The 20,149-nt window shown below is 40.9% G+C and overlaps 1 protein-coding gene across 1 annotated transcript in view; it reads right to left on the bottom strand.

The window, feature by feature from the left end:
* xpr1a (xenotropic and polytropic retrovirus receptor 1a) overlaps positions 1–19,653 on the bottom strand; it is a 35,313-nt gene extending 15,660 nt beyond the window's left edge. Inside the window, exons 1-2 of the mRNA XM_049717603.2 lie at positions 19,154–19,653; positions 15,014–15,065 (exon numbers count right to left, since the gene is read on the bottom strand). Of these exons, the coding sequence (XP_049573560.1) occupies positions 15,014–15,065; positions 19,154–19,222 (121 nt within the window). The 5' untranslated portion in view covers positions 19,223–19,653. The remainder of the gene's footprint in view (positions 1–15,013; positions 15,066–19,153) is intronic.
* Between the last annotated feature and the right edge of the window lie 496 nt (positions 19,654–20,149).

The raw sequence follows: 20,149 nt of genomic DNA, 5'->3' as shown, positions 1-20,149 counted from the left end.
AAAATATATTTAACTTTGCTTCCTCCATTGCCGGCATGGAGGAAGAAACAAACACAACACAGAATCCGCCACAGCCTTATTCTTTCATCTCATCTTTTTTTTTTTTTTTTTTTTTTTTTTAAACCAGGAACTCCCGTTCGGCCCTGCAGCCACAATTAAATCTCCCAATCACGTCTGTGGTGCAGGCCAGGGGAACATTAGGAATGCACACTCACAGCAGACGGGTAAGACCGCAGGCAGGCCGCGTCCCCCGGTTCTTCTTATTGTGTACTTTTTTTTTTTTTTTTATAGCAGACTGCAAGCTCAGCAGGTCCCAAATATCAAACGGTAAAAAGGAGAGCATACACTTATCGAACTGTTGTTGTGGTCGAACGGTTAAGGCGATGGAGTCGGGATCACCGGCCCGCTTCACAATCTTATTCCGTTTAACAAAAATAATTTAGATTCTCTATGATGAGTTTGTCTTTGATTGCGCGGCTGTACCTAATGTTGAGTCCACTTGAGGTATTTGCGCAATATATATGCGAGTGAGTCTGCTGCCACAATATGGCGGAACAGATCTCAGGAGGCCACATAGCAGGTTGTTCTCAGCTAATTATGCGTCGGTTCACCGAGCTGGAAAAATGACGCTTATAGGAAAGGAAATCAAATTACTCAATTAGAGGAAATGTACAGGAAGAAATAGAGCTGAGCTGGGATATGAGGAGGGAGGAGAGTCTCCGGGTCGAGAGAGCAAGGTGCAGGTCAGGGTGTGAAGTCACAGCCCACAGATTTTTTTTGCAAATTCTACAGAAATACAAATAAAATATTCAATCAAATACAATTTTACTATATCATCTTTTGGTGTCTTTAGCATCTATCTGCTTTTTGTCACACATGATCCACTTCGCTGCCTCCTCTTTTCACTCCCTCTCTCAACTCTCCGGGTGCTTCCGCTTCAACGAGGTTGGTAAAATGAACCACGAGCGACCAAGTGGAAGCGATCAGGTCGCTGCGCTCGACCCACTGCAGTCACACGGAAAATAACAGGAGCCCGTCGATGCCGATAGGCCACAGATGAAGTTGTCAAGGTCACCTGACTCCGGTTCACTTGCATTGCTACAGCAACGTTTCAAGAATTTACCAATATTTCTCTCCTGTACTGTAGCTGCAACTTCTATCGAATGTGCAACGCCTTGTGGCGTCCATTAAAAAAATGTGTGAACAAGTACACAAGAGACGAGACGAGGCCGTGCTGTTGATTTTGCACAGGCTTGCATCATCTCTATTTGCTCCGATCATCACTCTGAACGCTTTTGATATGCTAAGAGTCATTTTCAAACAAAGATAGTGGCTACGGCTTTTGATGAATGGAAAAAGGATATTAACTGTCTGGTTTTAAAAAAAAAAAAAAAAAAAAAAGGGGGGGGGGCTCATTGAACACTGGAGTAGACTTAATGAAAAGGGTACACTGGCCCCTCTACTAGAATGAAATTTATGAATGTGATAAAAGCAGAAGACAAATGCACAAATAGTGTCAGAAAAGTCTGTCCTTGCTAACCTTCGGAATGAAATGAATATTTAAGGGAAATGAATGTGTTGAAGAAAATTGGCTCTTCAAGCAAGGAGAAAATCACAAATGCACCTTGCTGCTTTTTGACGGACACAACAGACAACCCCCTGGTAGGAAGAAAATTGTAGCGCACCATTTTCGGCAAAAACGATTGTGTACGTGTGAGTGTCCTTTTCTCTTTTTAGCGGGCTGGTTGGCTGGGAGTGACATTGTCATTATCGACACCCACCACCCCCCTCCTCGCTCGCTTGGATCCCGTAGCCATTAGCAACCAACTACGGGAGTTGGCCCGTCCACTGCGGCAGCCGATCGCTGCCACATCGCTGAGTGGCTGTGCGCTCGCATGGCAATGAGCAGGTGTCCCCGCCCGCGTCTGTCTGGACACGACACTTTGATCAAAACATGATTGAATGTGTTTGTGCTGATTACGGCATCAGATGCGGGCTCACTGATAAAGGCTGTGAGATTCAATCAAATCGCGGCGGTGACAAAACAACAGCGTGAAACGTGACACTTGTGATAGCAGACATGCTGAGCACAAAAACTGCAGACCGGCCGGAAAAAAAGCGGTCAGTGCGGAGTAATCAATAGCCGTTGATTAAGCCTGCTCAACGTATTGCATGGCAATGGCGCTTTTTTGTGTGCTTACAAATCAATATTCAGCTTTCTGGTTGGGCCTGTGTGTGTTTGACAGTCCCTGAATATCAAACATCCCTTCAAAATCACTATGGCGACCGACTGAACTATTTTGATGAGGTAGCCGCACTCAACAATAATGTTGCAATGCAAAAGAGTATTTTCTTTTACCATAATTGTAAAATGAAAGAACAGCACATGAGCTTTCAGTGGGGACTTAGTAAACTAAATCCACCTCCTAATACCACCACCATCATAGGACGTTGCATTTATAGAAAAAACAGATAAACAGCACTGAGTGTGACAGCTCAATTATGCTAATGAGGCTTTGCCTTATTCCATGTGATGGTGCCCATATGCATTCAGGAACACCTACGGGAAAGTGCGTGAGTGTGTCCCTCCATCCAGCCCTGTATGTGTAATACATCACATCTAATAGCTACATTACAAGCGAGTGGGTGAATTTAATCAGGTCCATAATAAAAGCATGGTGGACTGATGGAGAAGTGCCCCATGGGAGTCACACCCCTCAAAGCACCACAGACCAGTACAACCTGTCACCTAACACGCCCCCTTCCCCACCTCATCCCGTATCGCATCTCATCCGTCATTAACGGGTGAAACCTTGTTGTAATCCCCGCTAATGTCCCAGAGACCAATCCACACATGGTCACACTTGGCGGACATGGGACCCCCCCCCAAAACTGTCCACTCTCTGTCACCTGTCCCCTACTAGGGCTTGGGAGGGGCACTTTGGGACTGAGCAGCAGATGATGGATATGACAAAGAGGGCCCTTCTGGCGGCTTGTATATCCTCCGCAAAGCTGATGTGTTATTCATTACGCTAGGCTGGAAATGTCCTTTAAGGACCCTAAATTGTCACACTGCTGAGCTCCGTATAAATGACTTTATTGTGATGGATGAGGGCGGGCTCTGCTTGTCAACAGGTATCAGCCTCCAGGGGGAGTTGTACACCAGTATGCATGGTATTGTAACGGAATGCACCATAAAGAGAATTTATGAATCATCCACTGTTAGAAAACTTAGCAAGAACCAACAAACCTTACACGGTATGTAGACTAAAATGATCAAAATTCTAAGGTGTAATTGGAGTCGGGCAAACAGACTGCCCTGACCGCTGGGAACTTAGTGTTTTGCCCTTTAAAACAAGAATTACAACCTCCACCAAGGCTGACAGAGAAGGGTATGTTTGTGCTGGCCATATCAACACGTCAAATCTTCTGACTCATTGTTGTGATCACCATCTCCAAAATTGTACACCAAGGCAAGTTTGCTTGTCGTTAAATATACGGCTGTTGTTATTTTGGGGGGGGTCTTGTAAGACACTTCCTTGTTTTGGGTTACTGCTGTGTATTATAAGACCTAATGTTATGACTTAAAAAAATTCAATTGACTTAATTTTATATTTTAATAACTATTATTTGAATTTTGATGATGATTTTTTTTTTACACAGCTTTCACTTGAGTGTTTTTTTTTTTTTTTTTACACAAATAAAAATTTTATGACTTCAAAATAACCTGGTAGTCATCTTTATCTGCTGTTGAATGTTGTGACAAACTGTGTTAGTCTGGCCAATGGCGGCGCTAACAGTACCCTGAGGGCTCTGCTCTGTTAATGTTTCACATGGCAAAGACATTGCCGACTCACACGGGGTCATTGCTGGGGCACCCTTGTATGAGTAAACCTCAACTTAAGTGTGCCACCTTGACAGAGCGTATAAAACTGTTGGTGTGCAAGTTGCTTTCGGACAAAACTTTGAGGGCAACGCCGCCAGAAAGCATGTTTCTTCATGCTTTCTGCCTGTGAACATTGTGGGGCCAACTTGCTCCTAATGTCATCTAGCTGAGCAAACAGAGGGCAGTGACGGTGCAAAATTCCTGAGTTGGCAATCAGGCTTAGGGAAAAGTGATTACAGCTGAAAAGATTGTGGCCTGAAGGCCTGCTGAAGGTGCACTGAAGCCAGAAAAAAAAAAAGAAGGTCTATACACCATTTGAAGGGTAGGTCCTGTAGAATTCTATTGTGTCCTGTCACAGAAGGATCCTTCAGTTATTTCTCAATTAATTACACCGAAAAAATCCACCTATTCCCTACATCATTATTATGTTGCATTTTGTAAATTTTTGAGACGTCGACACACACACACACACACACACACACAGCTCTTCCTTGCGCCTGTTTGTTCAAACTCCATAATTTAGATGGAAGTTGATGCAATATTCAGGTCGATTTTATGCATCCGTAAATGCACACTGCTCAGACATAGGACAAAACAATCTTGTGGAAAAAAAAAAACAAGGTTAGGGAGCAAAATGAAAATAACATACATGTTGTGGAAAAAAAAAACTGATAGTCCAGAAGCACTTTATCTGAAAGTTAATACTTTATCTGAAAGTTAATACTTTGTAACAATTGAGGACAATGTATTCTCTATAGAATATGAAAAGTGGAACCAGAGTGTTTAGTCTGCAGAAAAAAATAAAACCACTTTGCTTTGACATGATTTACATAATTGCAGCACTTATCACGCCATTACTGGGAGTCTGAGCGGTGCCACGCCTCGTGAGAGAAAAAAAGCTAGTTGTCAAGGTAACCGAGCGAGGGTTCAGCAGGTGCGTGTCACCGGCCTTGAGAGACAATTATGGCGGGAAGAATAGGTGGAAGCGGAGGAGTCGTCGTGAAACGGTTGATGGGAAATCATTCTGATTAGTTTGGTGTGGAGTGAAGGACAGGTGGAGTCACATGACTCAGAGAAAATAAAAAATAAAAAAAAGGATGTCGTAATTTAACCAGGGTCCGGTTGAGGTCGACTTCGTTTGTTTACGCTCTTCTGGCTACTCAACTGCCCACTGAGAGCATCAATTTTAACAACTTAATCAATTTGTGCTTCCACAGGACATTATAAATCTGCCTTTTCCCCGTTTTCTGTCCTCATTTCACATCGATGTTGTTTCTTCTATCATCTCGGCAACAGACAATGCTGGGAAAAGTGTCCCACCATAATGTGAAGTCCTAAACTTACCCCAAAAAAAACCCTAGCAGGCGGTGTGCTTGGCAGGAAGTCTGAAGTGCAGCCCGACCATGAGTCATGGAAGAAGGAAGCGTCAAGCCAAACAAAAGTTCCGCGTCTATTATTACTTGAGTTGAGGCCTGTACGGCGAGGTGACAAAGCCATAAAAAATGACATCATGTGCACCACATTCCAGAGTTTCACAAAAAAATCACGATAACTTGCTTGTGAATTCCCTGTAAAGACCGAAGGGACATCTTACAATGCAAATGCATTCACTGAGAAAAAAAAAAAAGGAAACACTTTGAACAAGCAGAGCACTTACGCCGTCCGTCACTTTGCCAAGGCCACTGAGCGATAGCTGTATCCACGGCAACCGGTAAGCATCAGCATCTATTGCCATCCCTCATCAACCAATCACAAGCAATCGTCTCCTACCTTAGCCAGACACGATAAGATGTTTTTATCACAGTGACCATCTGAATGCGCATCTGCACACCTCCTTAGTTTACTTTCCCGACTCCAATTCCGTCGATGTTATGAGATACTGAGAGCTTATTTCTGAACCATTAAACTTAATTTTATGAATTCTATGTCCCCCTTCAACAGTTGCCTCGAAGACTGAGGCAGATGCCATTTATATGACCTCTCCCTGTGGAAAAATAATCAAAATAACCTCATAGCAGTGAAGTGTGAAATGGCATGAAAATAAAAACAATACGCAAAGTAACATTTCCACGTTGCTCCAGTGGGAGTCAGCAGTCAGAACGGAATCATAACACAAGTTGATGGCTGGTCATGCAAAGTATCTCATACCGAATACCAATCTGTTAGCCTAACTATGTCTGGCGGCTCGCGATGTTCCGCTCCCCCAAAGCGTTTGATCCTGCAGGTACGCAGGAAGCAAATCCTCTTGGGATTTCTCACGTATTCGTTCTCAATTTGCCTCACTATGATCACATACAAAACTACTCGTTGTTTTACTGAGGTTGTGTGTGTGACCGATTACACACGTGTGCCTCAAAGGTTTACAGATAGAAGCCTGTAGACTCATAAAAGCGAGATAAGTGCTGTGTCAATAGTCCAAACTGGAGCCATTAATCTAAGAGGAATGAATGCCCGCGTGATGTTCGTGTAACTACACAAGACACGGTGGAAGAAATTCAGAACATCCATTAACTCAAATGGTGGCCGGGCCATTAGCATAGAAGGCCAAAGAGGTAACGTTAGTTCAGGCTCCTAATTAGCATTCAAAAATTCTGCTAATTCCTTCACCATATGACATCGCTGCTTCTATTCAGCCATGATTTAGCTGTTGTGTTGCATGCGTTTGGCTCGGTGGAGGAGAATCAAGGTGTGTGAACTTATTTAGTGAGTGTGAAAGTGAAGACGCCCCTCAAGGCCGCCACAGCAGCAGCTGCAGGCTCTCGATAAGAGTCGCACTAAACAACTTCATTTTCAGGACAAAATTGAAATCTGAGAAGAAACGGATGTCTGGAAAATGTGGCATTTCTTTAGAAGATCACGGATTAGCAGACACGAAACGAGACGTTTTCCTCAAGAGAGGAGAAGAATTTGCCTATTGAGTATTTTTAGAATGGTGTCTTGCAGCTCTTTAGAACACTGCTGAATGCATTTTCGCAACACAACAGCTCTGAAAGGTCACGCTAACATTGCATTTTACAACATGCTGGGGACAAATTGGACATGTGCTTTGTGTGAGGAAAGATAATTTGGGATTAAAGAGGATTTAATAAGAGGACATTTTTTTCAGTGTTTTAAAGCTTTGTAATAAAAAAAAAGAAACCCTAACAAATAATTGACAATTACACACTGTTTTTAATCAACCCACATAATTTAAAAGTCCGCTATCTTAATGCTAACATACAATTCAAAATGACAGAATGAAAACTAGCATTAACGTTTAGGGAATTAATATAAAAACACTAACGGTGCACAACACATGTAGACAGACAATCTAAAAATACTCAATAGGCATATATTCTTTATCCTCTGTAAAAAAAAAAAATATTGCAACGTACTGGGACACTTAATTGTAATTTTTTTTGTGTATTATGTACAGCATGTGTGTATTTTACTGCAATTAGAATTACATTAATCGGCATTGAACTCAGTGCACAAACAATTTCATTCTTTACATTTAATGTCATTATTATTACTGTATATTTTTAAGTATGTTTATAAGTATTTAAATATATAATAACTAAGCAAGTCCAAGTTTTCATTTGCATTGTATAACAGGATGAACTAAATACGCAGCATCATCATACCGTGTCCATCTTACCTTTATTGTTCAGGCAATGCACGAGGCAATCCAATACGTGACATTATTAGATCAGGAGCAATTTCCTGACCCAATCCTATTAGGAGCATATTGACCATGTGCTGCTTTAGAATAATGTTATTACTGTGATTTACATGAGCAGGAAGAAGTATTTTTAACAAAGCTCCCATATTCTGGAACTTTTCAAACAATTACAATTACATTGTGTGATTTCTTCATTCAGTTCCAAGTATTGTGAATTCATTGGAATTATTCTGAGTTGAATAAATTGCGCTAAACGTGTCAACAAGTGTCTGAAAGCATAATTTGACAAGCAGCCTCGTTATTGTGCGTCCTGCTGTTTTGACGCCATCCTGCTAAAGGACATGCAGTGTGTGTGTGAGTGTGTGTCTCAGCGGTGTGAGGTAGACAACAGACAGAGCTTCAAGGGGAGCATGCAGCGAGAAGACACAAACACAGTCGATCAACCCACAGGCAGCAGCCTCGCTGCCAGCTCCCATTCATCGTTTGGACCCAGGCTTGGTACAAACACACCGACAAATCATGCAGATTTGTGTACGCTTGTGTGTGTGTGAGAACGAATTAACCAAACTAACTGAGCCTCCTTAAGTTTGCAGCACAGTGGATGGGACTCACAAACCATTCAATACTGAACTGTTCCATAAATTTCAAAACGCAGATTCCAATACCGATCATTTATGGTCCGATTTATTGACCGATGCCTATTCCGATTATGTGCACAATATATTTTTTTTTTTTTTGTACAGTTTTTGACATACGCTGGGATCTAATAAAGTCTGTGGATAAAAACATGCATTTCGACCTAACCTCTTTTCAGTGGTATCGAACTCAATTGTATCATTGTGAGAGATTTCTAATATTTCACCCTTCTGAAAAACTGTAACTGAATTGGCTAGTGACCTGTTTGTTTAGATATATTACTTTTGGGGATGGTTATAAAAGAAAATATATGGGATGCGTCTTATGAACACGGAGTAGTCTAATATGTCCAGTATCCTCTGGTGAACTCTGACAAAATTGAACAGCAACGACCAACACTCAATATCTCCAAGTGATTGAAAATGCTAGCAGACACTTCAGGCAGGTTGGAGGCAGAAATCATATACAGCGCACCGATCAATGTACTCATTCAATGCGTATTTGAAAAAGCAATCAGTCATGATGATCACTTTCTATTTATACAGATTTACACTCACCTGCACAATCGAATGAGATTTAATAGTAGAACAGAATATTTTTTTTTCTATAAATTTTATTATACGATTCTAATTTAACGATTAAAACATCATTATCGAATATAGAGATTTTCTACATGGCTAGTAATATATTTTTAAAATGAATACCAAATCAGCAATGTCAATAAGAAATTTGAATTTAGTCTTACGAGTTCACAAATTTTATTGTAATACTAAGCTATTGTATGTCCGGGCTATTCAAATTCCCCTGAGTAAACCAGCCTCGACTGCTCCAAGACCTACAAGCATCGCATTCGCCTCTCGAATACCAAAAGAACCAAACAAGGCTCACATGACTCCATTTCCTTTCTTTGGTGCCATGGTAACTGTGATGGATAAAGTTCAGCTCTGCTTTTATGTGAAAGATATAATAAAAGAAACCAACAGTGAGCTCCTAATGGAAAGCTTCCTGCACTAACATGCGCTACACAAAAAAATCCCCAACAAGATTTTAACAATAATCTTCTTACAAAAGGCTGCAGTTCTTTGCCGGGGGAACAATACGCAGTTCTCCGCTCAATTGAGCTGCATACTAATAGGGTGATTATGAGGTCTAATTATCGGATAGCACTTGTCAAGGGGAAGCTGTGCAGTTTGCCCCCAGGACAATATGCAAAACTGAGACAACTGTTGTTCCACTCAAAAGACACTTTAGGACCAGATTTGACCCTTAGAGCGAGTCTCATTGAAGTCATTGCCACATCGCAGTATTATAAATACATGTTGAGTGGTAGATGAAATATGTATATTCTCTGAGGCGGAACAGAGCAGCTGGATGAGAGAGGAATTTACCGGAAGGATATACTTGCCAAAGTCATGTCGGGAAATATGAGTGCGATTCCAGGAGAGGTTGTGAGAGGTGCTCCGATTTCCACGCAAAATTAATCAAATGCTTCTTTCAGCTGTAGCTTCGGGAGGGGGGGGGGGGGGGGGGGGATCCTCCATATTGTCAATCTTATACACTTAATAATTCAACATTTAATATAGAAACAGAGAGGCAGCAATAAATTATTGATTTGTCTCACTAATCTCGTCCTTGGATAAGAAGACAGTGACAAAGGAAAATAGGGATGCTTCGTATTTTTCTTGGCTCTTGAGAAGCTTCAATTAATTTCGGGAATTTATTGCTATCTTTGGAAATTGGTTAAATATGCACTCGGGCAAAATGGGAGCCGACAGCCGGAGCTTCTTAAGATTTTTTTTTTTTCTCTTTCTATTTTCACTTCTCCTACGATGTATTGAAAGGTTGGGGGGGAAGAGACCCCCTTGAGGCTTTTGTCTCCTGCCCTCCAATTACCACCAATCTCACCTCGCTTCTTTTCCCCCGTGTCTGTCATCATTAGATATCTACTACCACTAACCAGAGCATATAATAATCCACGTCTAGTAAAATACATCCAATTAATTTGGTGCCAGGTGAAAAAAAGATATGTACAGTCATCTGTTCCTTATGACCGGTACATTTTCACACCATTTTCCTGACTGCCAGCCAATGCGAAGAAGGTTCTGGCAGCCTACCAGGAATGCCGCAGTGAAGGACACCATCAATGACAAAGAGATGCTCTGATTCAAAGATATAAAAGAAATGATTGGTCAAACTCATTTCAAGAGCTAAAATCAGAGAGTGGCAGAATAGTATGGTGACTATTTAAATATCTTTTCTCTTTTAATGGTTGACTCTAATTGCAGAGGCAAAAACAGCAAATATCTTAGCATATGGTACCGCTGTCATCGCCTATAGTTCACAATCACACCCACGCCTTTAGTAGCACACAGCGTGTCTGTGTGTGTGTGTGTGTGTGTGCAACCACAGTATGAAAAGATAAAAAAAAAAAAAAAAAGGTGGCACGTTTTTCATTATTATTATTATTATTATTCTCTTGCATTCTCACATTGTTTAATTGCTCATTTGGGGTGAACATAGAAACTGCTACTATATTTGTAACAAAAATTTATAGAAACTGTTGCATTTGTGAGAAAATATAAATTTGCACTGGATTCTGAAAGGGCAGCGTGCATGTGTAAACGGTATCTAGTACACGTGGAGCCTGCTGATATGAACTACTGAAAACAAAACCAGCAGTACAATTTTAAAAATAGAATCGTTAAAGGATCCAGAGAAAAGCACAATCTGTGTCCACTCATTTTTTTTTGCATCTCTGAAGCCCCTGACTTGACTGCTCCTAACCATTGCATGGTGTGAACTGAACTGCCAAGTACAAATGTGGCTGCAGGCAATCTGTGCCATGCTTGAGCCCACTTGACACCTTGAGTCATGGACAATTGGCTCGTCGTGTATGATGAACTGATGGAAAACCTAAAAGGAGGAACCGAATGCAGTGTGAGTATGCCCTTGGTGATTGTGGACCAAATAATCGTTTATGACCTTTCTAAACACTTAAAGCGAAGCTAAATTCAACTGACACACATATGGGAAACGAGCCTTCAAGTGGGCTATGCTAATTCTGGGCGGTCTCTGATTGATGGGTCAGACGCAACAGAATCTGGTTCAACTACTGGCGGGCAGCCAACAATCTTTCATCTCAATTATATTGAAAAAAAAAAATTGCTTCATTAAAGAGGTTGATCTCATACTTGGAGAAATTTGCAATGCTGAACAAACAGACCTCCGAGAGTTCCAACTCCACCAGATCATTCAGATTGTCTCCTGTTGTTGTGTAACTGGCAAACAGCCAGTTTGGAGGATTTATATTCTATTTATTCAACCTTTCCAGGATTGTTTTTCTTCATTGGAGCCACGACGTGGGGCTTTGATTTGTCTAGAGCATTAAAGTTCATCTTTGAAGAGATCAGCAGTCTGCCATAAGATGAAATGTTCATAAAGGTGGCAAGAAGGTTAAGTAGGTCATAACCAAGGCTGAGATGTAAATACACAAGGCTCCAATAATCATACACTTGCCTTCAATCTTAATAACCTTTCAGGGGCCTACATAAAAAGACGAGGTATGATCTTGACCTTCTGAGGTAGACCTCTCTTTAACCCCCTTTCCTATATAATCTCCAAACTCATCGACACCATCACTGCGTGATAGCACACCTGCCCTTCACTGAATATTTTTACTCCAGTGCAAATCTTTCCCCCATTCCTGACAAATGCCTTCATTCCAGAGCAAAGTCTCTGTCCTTAAGGATCGAAGCCAACCATGGCTCTCCAACTACGCCCCCGCCCTTCGCCCAATCTTCTCCTCCACTTCATTCGGGCGAGATCTAATTCACTGATGAATAATGGATTGCTGGAAGGATAGATATAAGACTGTGAAGGTTCTCTTTGCTTCTCAAGCAGGATGGCTGTAGTGCTAATGCAGGGCAACATGCATTGGAGATGAGCCCAGGGACCTCCCACTCACTCTGTCTGTCTGTCTGTCTGACGCCCGGAGCATCTCTCTCCACTATTCTTTCTTGGTTGAATGGTCATTGACAAGCTACGATATTCATTTAGGATTTCTCTCTGTTTCGTTTCTTGCTCCATTTTGTCCATAACTGTCACATCCGACAGGGATAAGTTGAGTGCCGGGCAGCTTTTTGACCAATTACCTCACACCCTTTCATCGTTCATTACCTCCATTCGATTCGTTCCTGACCTTGGGAGAGCAATCCCGGGCTTGCATTGACCCTGACCCTCTCGTGCTCGCCTCCTCTCTTAATACCCGTAGAAGCCTCATCAAAGAGACAGCTGCATCAAACAAGCCCCTCGTCCTTGTTGGATCTATCTACCATGGCACCTAAAACCCGCTCTGGTACAGCTGAAGCCATCCTTCAAAAGAAAAGTTTTTGCAAGAGAAAAGTCTTGAGGCTAATTACAGTCCATTATTCCATTCATCTTATTATGTAATGATACCAGGATGTTGAGGAAATATACCAAAGGCAACAATTAGCATTGGGAAGTAAGAATGGCATCAATAATGCAGCCTGATCCTGGCTGCTCTGAAACTGTCTTGCTAAGCACTCCAATCTGTCTATTTGATTGGCAGCCTTTATGTCCGGCTATCTCACTACATACCTCCAACTGTCCACCAACTGTCTTCATGACACACAGTCGCTCATCAAAAAGACAAAAACACTCTACCCTGATCAGATGCGCCAAATGCAGGAAAATGGATTTTATTTTCCACGGGAGGCACGATAAGCTTCAGAGTGTCGCTGCGATGCTAACAACAGAAATTCCATCATATACGCCTGCAGAATACCAATCAGCCTTAAACTAGGTTCTCGTCGTTTTGATCAACAGCGGGAGACAAAATGGCAGGCGAGCAACAATAGAGTAGCAGAAATTCAAATATTGATTCGGGCTGGATAATTCGACTTTAAAATTCATTATTTTTCAAATTATCAGTCACCCATCCTGCTCAACAAAAACTTCAGATAGAGATGATAGAGTCATATAAAGCAACATAAATTTACAGTAAACATCTTTTACTCTAAATAATAAAGCCAAATAATAGTCACAGCCACATTGCAATATGAGCATTCTATTTTTAACCCCTGGCTCCACTCTTTTATAGCATTATTGATTTGGGCTGCTTAAACCATGAAAAGCCCTGCAGGAATATTGCAGACAGAAGAGCCACAGGAGGGCAGTCAAAAGACAGCAAGGTTTACGACTCTTATTTTTAACTTACCACACTCGCTACAATCTGGTTTTAGCTTGGCCTGGTTCATTCAATCTCATCGAATCAAGGGCTTTTCATTCATCCCTTTCATAGACAACGTGTATGTGTGCAATCATCATCATCATATGTCACGACATGGGAGAGCGACTCCACAATGAATAACGAGAGCAATGAGTCAGAGGGTGACTTAAAAGATTAGAAAACGCTTCATAAATACAAGAAGAGGCAGGTTCCAGTTAAAGACTGGTTTTAATTATGCAACGCTATTGGTCTCGGCTTGGAAATAGTCAGCGGGGCTAATTGAATTAGACCGAGGCATAACTCATGCTAACGGTTTCCAAAAGGAGGAACCGGCGATCCAAGCAGCTGTTGGTGTCTTCATCTGACTTGCCTGCCACACAACATGTGGGACAGGGTTGTATTAATTTCAACCACACAAAAAAGCAATAAAGGAACAAGGCCAAAATGATCTTCATGAGGGGCGAGAGGATCAAACAGCAGATTAGAGATGCCGTAAATGACATGTGCTTGTCTGTGTCAGTTTGCGACAAGCTTAACGACTTATTAATTACTGCACATTCTCTGAGTTATTAATGTGCTTCAAGAGGATAACATATTTTTTTTTGCAGTGTAAACATTTTGACCCAGTGTCCCAAAAATTGATTAAGTCTACTATATAACAAAACCTACATATATTCTATTTGTCTATTTCATCCTATTACTGCTTGCTACAGGCCAATATGCCCTCACTGAACTTAAATCATGTTTGACAAATTCTATCTGGTGTATGAAAAAAGAAAATGTTTCTGCAATATTTAATTAAGTTTGTCTTCAGGAGCAATATGTTAGTCAGAGAAGAATTTGCTCGGTACAAGTCAATAACAACAGTGGTGGACGCCACTGCTGATTAGATTACACGACTTCTCTATTTACGGTAAGAATAACAACAGATACATCATAAAAATATCTTCGACAATAAATAACACTGTTGATACTCCAGCGTGTGTATTCTTGTGCAAACATTCTGACTTGAAAGGAAGCTTAAAACATGATCATAATAAAAGTGATTGACTGTCAATTATTCATCTCGTGACAGATTTAAAGTGATAAATTTATCGACCCATAATTGGAGCGGCAACTTGAGATTGGAAGTCATCTATCATAGTTCGCAGAATGAAAATATAGAAATGTGCGCTGGAGACTATCCCAGCTGACCTTTGGACGAGAGACAGGGTACAGACGGAGAGACCTAAAATTAAAACAAATGCTTTACATTCTGGCAGTCTAGTGGCAAATATTAATTACATCCATTTCATCGCTCACAAGCAGTGTCAGTTTTTGCACTTTATTGTGACATGCCGACTTACCAGGACTTGGCCTTTAGGTTTTCTGGTCGTCATTTTGAGCCACTTTTTCGTGTAGGGTTAACAGTGGAATTTACTTTTCAATTCAAATAAAGACACAGTGATGATCTGCGAAGCTTCAGGTTGCTTGAGTGTCGATTGGCACTATTTTTAGCGAGCAGGTTATTTGGGGGATCCTCAAAACTGTCCCATAATGGGGCACTGGGCACATGTTTGTTTACAACAGGAAATCTTCTTACCTTCTGTAGATGGGGCCTGGTCCTGGGCTGCATACAGCATATCCTTGAATGCCTAATGATGGAGGAGAAAAAAAAGAAAAACAGATCTTCAACTGTCTGCAAACATTGATTTCCTCTTGACGCCAGAATTATATTAAGTAAAAAGCTTATTCATACCACAGATTTGGCACACACTAAACATTAAAGGGAGAGGCTGAACGTCAAAGATAATGGATGAATGAAAATGGATATAATTGATGGTGACTCCTGTCAACAGATCAGTGAAAATTGGAGGACTACAACTGCATCATGATTCTTATCAATAATGTCAAGCTCTTCAACTTTCACGTTCCTGGCGCAGGCAAATGTAGAACAAATCAAAAAGATTGAAAACCTGTCTCGTCAGATGTAATCGCAGCACTCAAAATCCACAGCGCGCCGTGATTCTCGCATAGAAGTCGAATTTTGTGTGTTAATGGCAAATTGGATGGTCGGCCCAAAAATTCTGCTGTGAACCACACTAGCAATTCATCAATGGAGCTTGACCCATTCCCGATACTAATTGGAGGAAAATAGATACTCAAATCCATTCAGGGTTGGTGGAGGTGTTCATTAAGGAGGCATTGCCATGGTGATGGTAGTGATGGAAAATTTCAATGGCTGGAGCCCTTTGGGAAATTGGGATAAACCTGCAGGCTTGCCAGTAATCGGTATTGAAACCTTTACGCAATAATTAATCCAAGCGTGATGGGGCGGTACCTCTAAATGTACTCTAATGCGTACTTGATGGTAGTGGATACTAGATACTTGAGCAAGTGCCAAACACTATGCTCTCCTCCGGTGGATGGAATCTCATAGACTCCTTTTAATCCTCTGTGATATGTTAAGTGGCCAACAAATTTTAGTGGCAAACAATAAAACCACTTGGATGTTCGAGGTCCTGCTTGAGGAAATGAGACCGTTCGGCAGCTCGGAAATACTCAGTCTAGTGATTCCCGAGAAGTCAGGGAAAGAGGAGGAGATGGAGGAGAAGGAGGGGGGAGAAAGGGCAGGTCTGGGACCAGATGTCCTCCCAGTGGGGGAGGACTAGGTGAGGATGGAAAGAGGGAGGCTGCTTGGAAAGAGGGGGGAGGTTCTCAGTGGTTGCCTTGCCAATGCCTGTTGTCCACATCATGTTCAGATTGTTCCAACACGCTGATAAATCACACTTGCATGAAGAGTGATGTACGTTTTTACTGCAATTACATCCGGGGTGGGAGAAGCAGCTAAAGAACACAAACTGGAATCACACAAGCACCTGTTTTAAATCCAAATATCATCACTCTGCTAGTTTGAATTGTAAATGGGAGCCTTCATATCCACTCTAGTCCTCCTCATCATCATTGCCATTATGGAAGGGCACGAAGTAATTACACCGCAGAGGTAAATGCCTTACTCGCCCACACATATATAAGGTCTGTTTGAAACAATATGGAGTTATACAACCTGCACGTCAGATGAGAATTTTAATCAAATTCTTTAAGTGAGTCAACAGACAATCAAGCAGATGTTTTTATGAATATATTTTACGTATAACGTTTGATGGTAGAAGAACTATAAAGATGACGTGGCGTGTTGTGTTGTTGGTAGACGTGTATAGTGATGCCTTCACTTACATCTGTAATTTATTCCGTGATCAAATTCACCAGGAAGCCACCAGGAGGGCTACAGTAGTATTTTTTACCCCAGAGAATAAAGAACATATGGTTCTGAGTATTGTTAAATTTTCTGTCCATTTGTGTTGCTGCACCGTTTGTATTCAAATATCAAAGGATTATACACCGCAACACTGATGCTATTCATAAACCTATTTTGCATTGTGTGTTAGGATTAATTTTGCGAACTTTCCTAAGGCAAAATGATGTGCTTATTTTTAAATACACAACCTGGAAAAACGGCAATAAACAGCCTGAAGCATGCACTTGGCCTCTTTTTGGAAGACTTGTTCATGATATACCAAACTTCTTCTTGTTGTGAAGTTTTCTAACTTAATTTTTTTGCTCCCAATTTAAAGCCAAAAAAAAATGGGCCAAACGACTTATTTTGTAAAACTTGCAAGTACCGAATGTCCTTTTTTGTACCTAATGAGGTATCCAATTAATGGATATTGTTATTCCAGTCATTATTTTGGATTATAGCCAAGAACTGAAGGTTATTGACTTCACATCTGCATTTCTGTTACGCCAGAGTGGCCTTTGTGTGCACACCCTCCATACCAAGCAAGATTTTCGCATCTACCTAAAATCCCTCAGGATAGCGCTCACACCTAATTAGGCCATCACTCAATAGACTTGTCAATGCTTTTGCGCTCAGACACAGTGCCGTGCTAACTTAAAACTGTGAAATTTCCTGGAACATTCACTTTACTGCAGCCTTCTTATCTTCACCACAGACTGTCTGAATAGACACAATAGTGAGGAGGAGATTGAAAACTGGGTCACAGGTTAATTAATCCAACTGACACTAAAGGAAGACATTAAAACTGACTTTCAATCACTCCGTGTCGATGCAGAAAGATGCTTTCACGCAAAGTGCTGACTCTGGCATTGCTGATTTAAAAGTGGGAACTATAGTTACGGGTAAAATGACTCGTTCAGCTGGAATAATGAGTCACTGCATAGGCATAAGCATGCGGACTGCAGAGCATGAGCACAATGACACATTTTGGAGTGAGCCATACACACTGTTTAGACTTGTTGCATTGCTTGTATCCTGCATGGAAGCTGATGGATTGCTTATTTATATTGTATTGTCATATAATGTTAAATAAGTTTTGAGGTGGTGCAGGCTAATCCATGGACGACTGCAAAAGCCAGACAGTTTTTTTACATAAGTCAACAGCTCGTCATACTGAACATGATATCTGGATGGATCTAATTGGATGGATCGTTGATTTTATGCTTATATTATAAATGTCATTCATCATAAGTAATATGAGGGGTGTAATGTACAAGATTAATAACTAAGGGAAAAATGACCAAAAAAAAAAAGAAAAAATATATATAAATTTGTCCATCGCTATCAATCTCACGAGAGTGACAAGATGGAGAGCGTAGGTGTAAAATGGCTGCATGTCCCTTGGCTCAGGTATAGACTACAAGATATTACACAGATCACAAATAAAAATTTTACATACAACAGCAGCACTAATATAGGTGTTGTTGTTTTTTTTTTTTTTTTATCCCAGTGCTTTCAACACATATAAACCATCTTCACACCTGTCGCCAAAACATGCTTTTTCTCACTGTGACTATACAACATCCACATGAAGACACGGATTCATCTATGCAACTCAATGATAGGGTGGTGTTTCCAAAATAAAACAAGTGCAAAAAGGTTTTTCCTCTTGGCCACTGAGGCGGACAGAGGTGAGCAGGGTCTTTGTCTATAATTCATACGGTTAAATGGAATGGTGCTGTCACTGCACGTTTGCACCAAAGCTCCAGATAAACAACTGGCAAGAAGCAGCGTGCACATGATAAAATATGTCTTAATAAAAATATAACATATAACAAAGACCATGTGTGAAAACATCACATGTCAGCAGCACCAGACAGAAGCTTTATAGTCACTGCAACACCCTTTGAATAAATCTGGATCTCTCAATATTGCTCAGTACAAACAAAGGGAAGCGTGTGTGTGGATTTAAAAAAACAAAATCCACAATTCTTGACAAATATTTTGTGTTCAGGGAGGGGAAAAAGTATAAATGACTATTGGGCTAAAACAAAGGAAAATAAGAGGGGAATAAAAGTAAATTTTAATCATATTTGAAACAATAGTTCATATTTTAGAAAACACAAAAAGATAATAAGATTAATTATTCATAGTGCACAGTGCAAACCTATAAATCATTTAAGTAAAGACCATTAGTTGTTGGTGGTTAATTCAGCTGTTAAAGTTATTAAATTAACGAATGCTGTAAACCAACAGCAATAAAGCCAAATGATAAGTCAAATACCCTTTCATTAAGGAGTTATCTTAATGACTTATAGGGAGATAATTATTTATTTCTGTTGACAACTGCCTATTTAACAAAAATAGTTATAAATATCGTGTTTTGAGAGCCCCAAATTTATATGTCAACAAAATATACGTCTTAAAAAAATAAATCAACGTTACCTCATATTGAAGGTACTGTTTTCTCCACTCTGGAGTGATGTGGGACGAAAGGTGCTCGGCGAATTTCATAGTTGCAGGAATGAAGATTCCGCGAAGTGATATTAAATCCGAGCCCGGCTCTTCTTCTTCTCCTCCGCCTCGACGCCACTTTTATGTCCGTCAACTTGCTGGCTCAACATGCGGCGAGCACGTCAGCCCGAGGCGGCCCGCTTCACTCCACTTCTGCTCGCCGGTCCGGTCCCGTCCCGTCCCACATGCTACTAAACTACTGTACGACTGCTACCGGTCTCACCCGGTTAGGTTCGCGTTCAGTCCCGCAGGAGTTGGATCAATTGGCTTGCGAGAATGGCTCTCGGTGACTTTGCTCCGTCCCTCGGCGAGTGTTGTGTGTTTATGGGCTAGTGCGCTGTCCGCCATCAGTGACGTATTTGCGTCACAGAGCGCGAGCTGTCAGCTGCCACTGTTTGGGACCTCTCGCTGCTACTTCCGTCTGTTGCACCGTATCCGCTAACACAAGTTGTTGTCCTTTGAGAACGTTTACGTGTATTACATCAACTTGTCTGACAACGTTAATATATTTATTTTAATTACATTATTTTTTAGATTACTGTACTGTAATTGCTAGGAGTTTGACTTCCGGTTTTCTGCGCCGTTATCCCAGTTTGGTGGGCGTGGTTAACAATTTTTTTTTTGATTGGCCAATTGGGCGGTTTTGATTGAAAATCATTTATTCTGCCTAGCAACTCTGGCTAATAAGACATTAAACAAACATTTGGATTTGACATTCGTAAGGGAAGGGGTCACCAAACATTTTGTAATTGAAAGCAATTCCATTGGTACAGATTTTTACTACATTTTTTAAAACAGAGATGCAAGTGAACTTTCCCAACACACACATCAAGACACCTATTTTGCACAAGAAAAATCTCACAATACCCAATAAAGCAAAAATACTGAAACAATGATTATCCTGTTACAAACTTTTTGTGTTTATAC

The sequence above is a fragment of the Syngnathus scovelli genome, chromosome 10, assembly GCF_024217435.2.
Source record: "Syngnathus scovelli strain Florida chromosome 10, RoL_Ssco_1.2, whole genome shotgun sequence".
NCBI classification, from domain to species: Eukaryota; Metazoa; Chordata; class Actinopteri; order Syngnathiformes; family Syngnathidae; genus Syngnathus; species Syngnathus scovelli.
Note: the sequence above shows the minus strand (reverse complement) of the source record. Positions and strands in the feature narration are given on the sequence as shown.